Source organism: Heterodontus francisci, chromosome 19 (assembly GCF_036365525.1).
Source record: "Heterodontus francisci isolate sHetFra1 chromosome 19, sHetFra1.hap1, whole genome shotgun sequence".
NCBI lineage: Eukaryota > Metazoa > Chordata > Chondrichthyes > Heterodontiformes > Heterodontidae > Heterodontus > Heterodontus francisci.
Window position 1 is genome coordinate 86,908,082 of NC_090389.1, and position 12,203 is coordinate 86,920,284.

Here is a 12,203-nt window from a genome sequence, read left to right on the forward strand (position 1 = left end):
CAGGTGACCATCCAACTTCCTCTTGAAGTCATTGATTGTCACCACTTCCACCATCCTTGTGGGCAGCGAGTTCCAGGTCATTACTACCCACTGTGTAAAAAAAATGCTTCCTTATATTCCCCCTGCATCTTTTGCACAAAACTTTGAATCTGTGTCCCCTAGTCCTAGAGAGGAGGGGAGTGGGATGAAGACAGAACGACATACACACACACACCTGACGTTTACCAGCCCCTCGACTATAGAACCATAGAAAAATTACGGCACAAAAGGAGGCCATTCAGCCCATTGTGTGAGCCGGAAAAAAAACTAGTTGCCCAATCTAATCCCACCTTCCAGCCCCTGGTCCATAGTCTTGCACGTTATAGCACTTCAGGTGCATGTCCAGCTACCTTTTAAATGAGTTGAGGGTTTCTGCCTCCACCACAATTCTTGGCAGTGAATTCCAGACACCCACCACCCTCTGGGTGAAAAAGTTTTCCTTATGTCCCCTGTAACCCTTCTACCAATCACCTTAAATCTGTGCCCCCTGGTAATTGACCTATCGACTAGGGGAAACGGGTCCTTCCTGTCTACTCTATCTAGGCCCCTCATAATTCTGTACACCTCAATTAAATTGGGGGGGGTGGGGGGCATGGCGGAGGGGCCCATAAAATACTTGTGGGAGAGGCCCGCAATGACACGCGATGCCAAGAAGGACGCGCTGCATATTACTGGTAGCGGCGAGGCCTCGGTGCGGCCCCTTCCGCCGCCAAGCGGTGGGGCTTTCATTTAAATATTAAAATTCATTAAAACGAAATGCAAATTAACTGACGTGGTCACGGCGGCTGTCCCACACCGGTTTTACGGCCACCGGCCACAACTTGCACGCCTTCAGAACTCCGTACAGCAGTGGCGTAGTGGTAATGTCACAGGACTAGTAACCAGAGCCCAGGCTAATGCTCTGGGGACATGGGTTCGAATCCCACCATGGCAGATGGTGAAATTTGAATTCGATTAATAAATCTGGAATTAAAAGCTAGTCTAATGGTGACCATGAAACCATTGTCAATTGTTGTAAAAACCCATCTGGTTCACTAAAGTCCTTTAGGAAGGAAATCTGCTGTCCTTACCTGGTCTGGTGTACATGTGACTCCAGACCCACAGAAATGTGGTTGACTCTTAACTGCCCTCTGAAATGGCCGAGCAAGCTACTCAGTTCAAGAGCAATTAGGGATGGGCAATAACGTTTAAATTTTTTTTAAAAATCAGTAGTCTAAGTGTGGTCTAAAGTTCAATACAGGTTTAGCATAACTTCTCTACTTTTAAATTACATCCCTCTAAAAATAACCCCTAGTGCTTGATTTGCTTTTTTTATGCCCTTATTAACCTGAGGCAAGAGTACTGGTTTGCTCACATGAAAGATAGGTGAAGTAGTGAAGGCCATTGGGAGATGTACCATGTCAGCTGCCCCCAGCAAGTTCCAACTCTTTGAAGAAGGAAACAAATGTCGCCCTGTTGGGTTAACTTTCTGCTGAGGCTATTTGCTTTTTCCCCTTCAGTACTCAGATGATTATAATGTCATCGGCCGCTCCCTGTTCAAGAAAGAGACTAACCTGCAGCTGTTTGTCGGGATGAAGGTTAAACTGTCGACGGGAGAAGCCGGAGTAATTGAAGGAGGCTTTGGGCAGAGTGGAAAATTTAAAATCCGAATCCCAGGTAGGTGCTCACTTTGCTAAGTAATTGTTTCAATATTTCATAGAATAATACAGCACAGAAGGAGGCCATTTGACCCCTTGTGCCTGTGCTGGCTGCTTGAAAGAGCTATCCATGTTGTCTCATTACCCTGCTCTTTTTCCATAGCTCTGCTGCATGTACTATATCGTGAATGGCACTGGCAATACAATGTTATTTGCTGTGTATCTAATTATATGTCTGAGCTCTGATTTATGGGGCAACCATAACATCTTTGTCTGCAGGTTTCTTCTGGGTTTTGTTAACATATAGCCTTGCCTTGCCCACCATGTGGAGAACCACAGGTGCAGATCAGTAATGCACCCACTCGCAGTGCCTTTAAAATGGGATTGTAGAGAGAAAATGCAAATGAAACACAAAATTAAAAGGATAGCAGAACCTCACACAATTCATACATGTTTGAGCCATCACTTCTGAACTGTCAGCCACCATATTATTTTTCCCTTGTCTCTCCTGGCAGTATTTGTCATTTGTTTAAAAAAAACATTATGACATGTATTTGGGATGGCTGGAGCCATCCTCTGCTCACAGCAATGGATTTCAGCAGGCTAAGATACTTCAAAAAAGTCTTGACAACCACTTAGCACCAGATGTCAAGCTTGGCAAACACGCTCCTTACGTTGCTGTATATTGCTCACCCAGCAGGCAAACCTTTAAAAAGCTTCTCACCTCATGGATTCCTTTACAGGGGAAAGAAAGTTTAGAAGAAATTAATTTTTGTTCACAGTACTTCCCAATTATATATGAGGTTGTGTATCGCGACACCACAAATCCTGGTCAGATTGGAGATAATTTGGGTAATTTCTCCCATCAATCACACCTGGAGACTGAAGTTGTAAGTGACTGGGATTGATTTTACACAGACAATTTATATTATATAACTACCCCTTACTGCACTTAGCTGGAGAAATAATCCTGCTTTTATTGGGAGGCTTTGCTGTAGTTCCGGTCATGGGTTCTGTTTGCTGTAGTTCGTAGAGACTCTGTCAAAAATAAAAAGCCTTTTTAAAAGTGCACGAACAGTACCTCTGGATTGTACGTGGAACCAAATCAAAATGTTGTTTTGTGCAACCATGATGCATTCCAGCCGCTCCGATGCCCACTGGTCGTGGTAAAATGGTTGCAAGCGTACTGTGAACACCATGTGCCCCCCTACTCCAGGGTCACCCGGCCGCAGACATAGCTGTAGAAGAGAGGCAGGCAGTTGGAAAGACCATCGATTATGCCCGGCCTGGATCTGTTGATGGCCAGCTAGGTCAGAAACAGACCCACAAAGGAAGTCTTTTTTGCAGTGCATCCCACCCCACCACTAATCATTGACTATTTTTTCCCCACTTCCTGAAATTTCTTCCTTAAACCACTTTTTGCTACTTACCTCCAAAACATCAGAAGCTTCTCCAAAACCTAGCTTTATGACCATGGCTTTGACCAACTCTCCTAAGTCCTCTACTGCCGGCTCATTTCCATCGTAAATCCTCTACTGTCCAGTCTATCATTCTCCTAAATCCTTTATAAGACAGTCTAACTCTCCTAAATTCTCTACTGCCTGGTCCATTTCTTTCCTAAATCCTTTACAGCAGAATCCATCTCTCTCCTAAATCCTCTACTGCCCAGTCTACCTCTCTCCTAGGGCGGTGCAGTGGTTGGCACCGCAGCCTCACAGCTCCAGCGACCCGGGTTCAGTTCTGGGTACTACCTGTGCGGAGTTTGCAAGTTCTCCCTGCGACCGCGTGGGTTTCCGCCGGGTGCTCCGGTTTCCTCCCACAGCCAAAGACTTGCAGGTTGATAGGCAAATTGGCCACTGTAAATTGCCCCTAGTGTAGGTAGGTGGTAGATGAATGGTGGGGTTGTGGTAGGGAATATGGGATTAATGTAGGATTAGTATAAATGGGTGGTTGTTGGTCAGCAAAGACTCGGTGGGCTGAAGGGCCTGTTTCAGTGCTGTATCTCTAAATAAATAAAAATAAAATAAATCCTGCACAGCACAGTCCGTGTCTCTCCTAAATCCTTCAGGGCATGGTCCTCTCTGAAATCTTCTATGGCTCAGTCTGTCTGTCCCCTGTGACGCTGCCTGGCGCAGCACTACGTCAGCCATACCCGAAGATTACCAGTTCGATCCCTGGCTAAATTAGTTACGATGCTAAGACAATCACAGTGGCTTTTACTGCCTCCCAACTGAGAGCAGCTAATGCAGTATAGCCTCAGAATCAAACCTGAGGTTCCCTGAGTTAAATGGTTTCCTACTACAGGGGTATTTTTACATTCTGGGCCATGAGGCAGCAAATAGCTGTTTTAAAAGAAAAACTTGCTCAGCCGTATTTGTATTAAAACCATCACTGCGTCCTCAATATATAAATGTTTGTGTTTCTGTGAGATTCCTTCTGCTTATACAGACTTCTGTTTAATAATTGCACTCCCTTATGTGTAAAGTTTACTAATATCTGATCTGGTGTTTGAAATTAATTCCAGTGAATTTATTTTTATAAGTACAAAGGGATCAGGGAGTCCTATAACGTTTTTGGCAAGTTGGTGAATAAATTCATCAGAATGCCAGAATATAGCATAGATACATTGAAGGGAAAGCTAGATAAGCACATGAGGGAGAAAGGAATAGAATGATATGCTGATAGGGTGGGAGGAGGCTCATGTGTAGCATAAACACCGGTAAGGAGCATTTGGGCTGAATTAACCTGTTTATGTGCTGTTAATGCTCCATAAAATGTGGGGGTGTGTGCAGTACTACTTTTGCTGTGGTGGAGTTGAGTGTAATTGTCAAGTGATGTTTAAAGCAGGGTAATATTCAGTTGGGAACTACTTGCAATCTTTATCATGCTGTGGGTTGTCCATGCAGTTTCAAACCTTCAAAATTAAAGTCTGCTAGATGTAAATATCCTATATGAAAGGACTCTGTGCAATATCTATCAATCTCAGTTCTGAAATTTTCAATGGACCCTCAGCCTCAATAGCTTTTTGAGGGAGAGAGTTCCAGATTTCCAGTACCTTTTGTGTGAAGAAGTGCTTCCTGCTATCACCCCTGAACAGCCGAGCTCTAATTTTATTATTCTTTCCCTTTGTTATGGACTCCCCCACCAGAGGAAATGGTTTCTCTCTATCTACCCTATCAAATCATTTAATCATCTTAAATACCTCAAGTGGATCACCCCTTTCTCTATACTTGACCTGTATTGAATTGGTGCTAAATTGCCAATCTCGTTCAGTCTGCAGGATGGCTGGTGTGGTATTTAGAAAATACCATACTGGTGGAGTAGGACACACTGGGCTGAGGGTGGATTGTTGGCACACAGCTAAGGGAGCTTTACTCTGCATTTAACCACCCTGTAACTGGCCTGGGAGAGTTTTGCGCTGATAGTGTTTGCTCAAAGTAGAAAGTGTTTCATTTCCCCTGTGCATACATCCAACAACAGTTTGTATCTACGTATAGTACCTTTGACCTAGAAAAATACTCCTTGGTGCTTCACAGTGCCATGATCAAAATCAATAGACACTGGGACAAAGGGGATATGAGGACGGGCTTGGTCAAGGAGGTTGTCTTTAATGGGGGGACTTAAAGGAGAAAAGGGAAGTGGAGAGCTGGAATGGCTTAGGGAGTGAATTACAAATGGGACTTAAGCAGTTAGTTCCTCAGAGTCTGTCAGAGGCTGTGAACCTGGGCCAGATCAGAGTAGCAGTAGCAATGATCACAGCAATTAGCTCAGTCCCATGGGACACCAGAGGGAAGATGAGGAGGCTTCTGATGATGCTGGCCTGAGGTGTCCCTGCATAATATCTCACTAGAGGCAATTCACTTGCAGAGTTTAGATTGATGTGAACTGGTATACCTCAATAATGGATAAATTTGGGCATTTGAAACTCAGCTTTAGATTAAACAGGCCATTTAAGATTTTGCCTGGTCTGGTTCAGCCTTTTTAAGATTTGTTCATTCACGAGCTGTGGATGTCACTGGCAAGGCTGGCAATTATCGTCCATCCCTAGTTTCCTTGGAGAAGGTTGGTAGTGAACTGCCTTCTTGAACCGCTGCAATCCATCTGGTGCGGGTGCACCCATAGTGCTGTTAGAGAGGGCGTTCCAGGATTTTGACCCAGCAACAGTGAAGGAACAGCGATATAGTTCCAAGTCAGGATGGTGTGTGATTTTGAGGGGAGCTTGTAGGTGGTGGTGTTCCCATGTGCCTGTTGCTCTTGTCCTTCTAGGTGGTAGAGGTCGCAGGTTTGGGAGGTGCTGTCGAAGAAGTCTGAATGAATAGCCGTAAAAAGTCAATGAAGCCAGTGGTGAGGGAATGGAACATGTGATAAGGACCAGACATTTTACTCTTCACAATTTTTGGTTGGAGGAGATTTTGACGCATCTATGACTTGAATGTCAGACAGACTGTCTAACAGCACGGAGCTAGTTATGGGATCGGGGAAGTGATGGCAAGTTCGAACTGAGTGACATCAACTGTTCTCAGATCTGAGAATAGATATCACTGATATCGATGAAGAAAAGGCCAAAATATAAGATATGAGGAATAAAGGGTGCCCTTCTTGAAATTAAAATGATTGCAAGTTCTGTTTTATAAAGAATTTTTGGTCGAGGTGGTTAACAGAAATTAATATCTCTGCCTGTCAAATCAAGTCCTGAGCTATATATAAAAAATCTTAGCGAGGTCAGGCTAAACTGAGTGTTTAATATAAGGTAAAGAAAGAAACGACTTGCATTTGTATAGTGCCTTTCATGACCTCAGGACTTTACAGCCAATGAAGTACTATTGAAGTGTAGTCACTGTTGTAATGTGGAAAAAACATCCTCTGCTAAACAGGTCCATTGTTGTAATGTTATAAAGTAATTTTGAAATATGTAATACGGTAACTACTCCTCCTACGTGATGCTACTTATAGGAGTCCTATAAAATTGTGTTGTAACGAGGCACCTGTTCAGGAGAGGATGGTTTATGGGAACTCTAATCCTGTAATGCAACCACAATGCTACCGTTCCCAGTGTTGGAAAGGGTGCAAGTAACATTGAAACAAGCGAAGGCCATTCAGCCCCTCGAGCCTGTTGCACCATTCAATTAGATCATGGTTGATATGTATCTGAACTCCATCTATCCGCTTTGGTTCCATATTCCTCAATACCCTTGGCTAACAAAAATCTATCAATCTCTCTCTTTATTTCTCATCAAATCTATTTTGAAGAAGAAAGGGGGAGTTCACCCCAGCATCCTGGCCAATATTTATTGCTCAACCATCAGATTATCTGATTATTTCGCTCATTGCTGCTTGTTGGGAGCTTGCTGTGTGCAAATTGGCTGCTATGTTTCCGATATTACGATAGTGACTACACTTTTTAAAAAGTACTTTGGGGATGTCCTGAGGTCTTGAAAGACACTGTAGAAATGTTCTTTATGCTTACTACGAAGGTTTATGTAAATAAAATCACAACAGTAAGTATAAGTATGAAGTACAGTTCAAATCCCTGCATGGGGCTTGTGGCATGTCTGCCTTGGTTTGTGGCATTTGTTGCTTTTTGTCTTTGCTCTCTGTCACCACACGTGTTCCCCCTACCCCACATATATGTTTACTCAGGGTATATTCAAAATGCAACAACTGAACTTCCTCTTCAAAGGCTTTTCTGTTGTTGTAAAAACCTTGTGGTTAAATAGCATCGGATGTTAGTTTCCTGGAAGTATTCCTAATTAAAACCATTTCAGACCAACTTTTTACAATAAATAACTGATGAATGTGTCTCTGGCCCTCAAAAAAATTCCCAAAGTGCTTTAACCCTTTGGCAGGTCAGAGAAATTCCTAAATCCCTAGAACAACCATTTTTATTTCTAGAAACATTTTCAATCACACATAATGTTGAAGGAGACTGTGATATTGCATTACTGAAGCTGGAATAGCTACAATAGATTAGAGTCATAGATTCATTGAGTTATAAAGCACAGAAACAGGCCCTTCGGCCCATCGTGTCTGTGCCAGCTATTAAGCACCTATCTATTCTAATCCCATTTTCCAGCACTTGGCCCATAGCCTTGTATGGTATGGCGTTTCAAGTGCTCATCTGAATACTTCTTAAATGTTGTGTGGGTTCCTGCCTCTACCACCTCTTCAGGCAATGCGTTTCAGATTCCAACCACCCTCTGGGTGCAAAAGTTTTTCCTCAAATCCCCTCTAATACTCCAGCCCCTTACCTTAAATCTATGCCCCCTGGTTATTGACCCCTCCGCTAAGGGAAAAAGTTTTTTCCATTCTACCCTATCAATGCCCCTCATAATTTTGTATACCTCAATCATGTCCCCCTCAGCCTTCTCTGCTCTAAGGAAAACAACCCTAGCCTTTTCAGTCTCTCCCCATAGCTGAAATGCTGCAGCCCAGGCAACATCCTGGTGAATCTCCTCTGCACCCTCTCCAGTGCAATCACATCCTTCCTATAGGGTGGTGCTCAGAACTGTACACAGTACTCCAGCTGTGGCCTCACCAGCGTTTTATACAGCTCCATCATAACCTCCCTGCTCTTATATTCTATGCCTCGGCTAATAAAGGCAAGTATCCCTTATGCCTTCCTAACCACCTTATCTACCTGTGCTGCTGCTTTCAGTGATCTATGGACAAGTTCACCAAGGTCCCTCTGACCCTCTGTATTTCCTAGGGTCCTGCCATCCAGTGTATATTTCCTTTACTACTGTATTAACCCTAAACAGCTAAAATAAACACTTAAAATATAATTTTAATATCAAAGTAATTCAAAAGATTTGCCTTTTTTAAATTCATTCATGAGATATGGGTGTCGCTGGCCAGGCCAGCATTTATTGCCCGTCCCTAATTTATTGCCCGTCCCTAATTGCCGTCGAGAAGGTGGTGGTGAGCTGCCTTCTTGAACCGCTGCAGTCCATGTGGGGTAGGTATACCCACAGTGCTGTTAGGGAGGGAGTTCCAGGATTTTGCCCCAGTGACAGTGAAGGAAATGCGATATAGTTCCAAGTCGGGATGGTGTATGACTTGGAGGGGAACTTGCAGGTGGTGGTGTCCCCATGCATTTGCTGCCCTTGTCCTTCTAGTTGGTAGAGGTCGCGGGTTTGGAAGGTGCTGTCTAACGAGCCTTGTTGCGTTGCTGCAGTGCATCTTGTAGATGGTACACACTGCTTCAACTGTGCGGCGGTGGTGGAGGGAGTGAATGTTTGTGGATGTGGCGCTAATCAAGCAGGCTGCTTTGTCCTGGATGGTGTCGAGCTTCTTGAGTGTTGTTGGAGCTGCACCCATCCAGGTAAGTGGAGAGTATTCCATCACACTCCTGACTTGTGCCTTGGAGATGGTGGACAGGCTTTGGGGAGTCAGGAGGTGAGTTACTCACCGCAGGATTCCTAGCCTCTGACCTGCTCTTGGAGCTACTATATTTATATGGCTACTCCAGTTCAGTTTCTGGTCAATGGTAGCCCCTAGGATGTTGATCGTGGGGGATCGTAATGCCATTGAATGTCAAGGGGAGATGGTTAGATTCTCTCTTGTTGGAGATGGTCATTGCCTGGCAGTTGTGTGGTGTGAATGTTACTTGCCACTTATCAGCCCAAGCCTGAATATTGTCCAGGTCTTGCTGCATTTTTACATGGACTGCTTCAGTAGCTGAGGAGTCACGAATGGTGTTGAACATTGTGCAATCATCAGCGAACATCCCCACTTCTGACCTTATGATTGAAGGAAGATCATTGATGAAGCAGCTGAAGATGGTTGGGCCTAGGTCTGTACCCTGAGGAACTCCTGCAGTGATGTCCTGGGACTGAGATGATTGACCTCCAACACCACAACCATCTTCCTTTGCACTAGGTATGACTCCAACCAGGGGATAGTTTTGCCCCTTATTCCCATTGACTTCAGTTTTGCTAGGGCTCCTTGATGCCACACTCGGTCAAATGCTGCCTTGATGTCAAGGGCAGTCACTCTCACCTCACCTCTTGAGTTCAGCTCTTTTGTCCATGTTTGAACCAAAGCTGTAATGAGGTCAGGAGCTGAGTGGCCCTGGCGGAACCCAAACTGATCATCACTGAGCAGATTATTGCTAAGCAAGTGCCACTTGATAGCACTGTTGATGACACCTTCCATCACTTTACTGATGATTGAGAGTAGGCTGATGGGGCCGTCATTGGCCGTGTTGGATGTCCTGTTTTTTGTGTACAGGACATGCCTGGGCAATTTTCCACATTGCCGGGTAGATGCCAGTGTTGTAGCTGTACTGGAACAGCTTGGCTAGGGGCGCCGCAAGTTCTGGAGTACAGGTCTTCAGTACTATTGCCAGAATATTGTCAGGGCCCATAACCTTTGCAGTATCCAGTGCCTTCAGTCGTTTCTTGATATCACACGGAATGAATCGAATTGGCTGAAGTCTGGCATCTGTGATGCTGGGGACTTCAGGAGGAGACCGAGATGGATCATCAACATCCCTCACCACCTGCCGCATACCCAGTCTAGCAGCTGTGTCCTTTTGGACTCCGCCAGCTCGGTCAGTAGTGGTGCTACTGAGCCATTCTTGGTGATGGGCATTGAAGTCCCCCACCCAGAGTACATTCTGTGCCCTTGCCACCTTCAGTGCTTCCTCCAAGTGGTGATCAGCATGGAGGAGTACTTATTCATCAGCTGACGGGGGTTTCCTTGCCCATGTTTGACCTGATGCCATGAGACTTCATGGGGTCCGGAGTCGATGTTGAGGACTCCCAGGACAACTGCCTCCCGACTGTATGCCTCTGTGCCGCCACCTCTGCTGGGTATGTCCTGCTGGTGGGACAGGACATACCCGGGGATGATGATGGCAGTTTATTTATTTTTTATTTTTTTATTTAATTAGAGATACAGCACTGAAATAGGCCCTTCGGCCCACCGAGTCTGTGCCGACTATCAACCACCCATTTATACTAATTCTACACTAATCCCATATTCCTTAACACATCCCCACCTGTCCCTATATTTCCCTACCACCTACCTATACTAGGGGCAATTTATAATGGCCAATTTACCTATCAACCTGCAAGTATTTGGCATGTGGGAGGAAACTGGAGCACCCGGAGGAAACCCACCCAGACACAGGGAGAACTTGCAAACTCCACACAGGCAGTACCCAGAATTGAACCCGGGTCGCTGGAGCTGTGAGGCTGCGGTACTAACCACTGCGCCACTGTGCCGCCCTTTCTGGGGCATTGTCTGTCAGGTGTGATTCGGTGAGTATGACTATGTCAGGCTGTTGCTGGACTAATCTGTGGGACAGCTCTCCCAACTTCGGCACAAGCTCCAGATGTTAGTAAGGAGGACTTTGCAGGGTCGACAGGACTGGGTTTGCCGTTGTCGTTTCTGGTGCCTCGGTCGATGCCGGGTGGTCTGTCCGGTTTCATTCTGTTTTATTGACTTTATAGTGATAAGGTACAACTGAGTGGCTTGCTAGGCCATTTTAGAGGGCATTTAAAAGTCAACCACATTGCTGTGGGTCTGGAGTCACATGTAGGCCAGACCAGGTAAGGACAGCAGATTTCCTTCCCTGAAGGATATTAGTGAACCAGAAGGGTTTTTACAACAATCGACAATGGTTTCATGGCCATCATTAGACTAGCTTTTAATTCCAGATTTATTAATTAAATTCAAATTCCATCTCTGCTGTGGTGGGATTCGAACCTATGTCCCCAGAGAAATACCCTGGGTCTCTGGATTACTAGTCCTACGCCACTGCCTCCCCCTTTTGTATACCCTTTTCTTCCCCACACACATATATTAGGTTATTCCAAGTTGAAATGGTAAATATCTATGCTAATACATTTCTTTTTAAACAAAATTAAACTCTTATTCCTGGCCCCCTGTATCTATTTTAGGAGGGGATGGGGAAAGCAACTTCTAAACACAGACTCTAAATGCATATTAGATTGAGGTCATGAAAGACACAGTATAAATATATATAAATGCAAGTCTTCCTGTTTTTGTGGGTCAGTCTCCTACACTTTGCCCAAAAAGCCATGCATCATGTGTGAGCCAAGATAGCGAGTACTTCATTGGATGCACAGTAGGTTCTCTGAGCTTCTCTGGAGTGAGGCCGTGAGCAGCATGAAATAAAAACAGAAAACATTGGAAACACTCAGCATGTCAGGCAGTGTCTATGGAGAGAGAAACAGAGTTAACGTTTCAGGTCAATGATATTTCATTGAACTGGAAAAACTTAAAGATGTAACACATTTTAAACAAGTACAGAGGCAGCGGAGGGAGAAGAAAAGAATAAAAGGGAAGGCCGGTGATAGAATGGAAAGCAGGAGAGATTAAATGACAAAAGGAATGCTGATGCAAAGCAAAAGGGGATGGGTAAGGAGACAATAAAAAAAAAGATAGATCTAGTGGAGTAAAAATGACAAAAGCAGAATCATTACCAACAACTGCTCTGGAAAAATGGGAGCAGTGATTCTGACGTGCAATTGTTAAACTCAGTGTTGAGTCTGGAAGGCT

General features: G+C 44.6%; 1 protein-coding gene across 1 annotated transcript in view; it reads left to right on the forward strand.

The window, feature by feature from the left end:
• eefsec (eukaryotic elongation factor, selenocysteine-tRNA-specific) overlaps positions 1 to 12,203 on the forward strand; it is a 447,758-nt gene that overhangs the window by 288,504 nt on the left and 147,051 nt on the right. Inside the window, exon 6 of the mRNA XM_068052161.1 lies at positions 1,539 to 1,695. Coding sequence (XP_067908262.1) covers positions 1,539 to 1,695 — 157 coding nt within the window. The remainder of the gene's footprint in view (positions 1 to 1,538; positions 1,696 to 12,203) is intronic.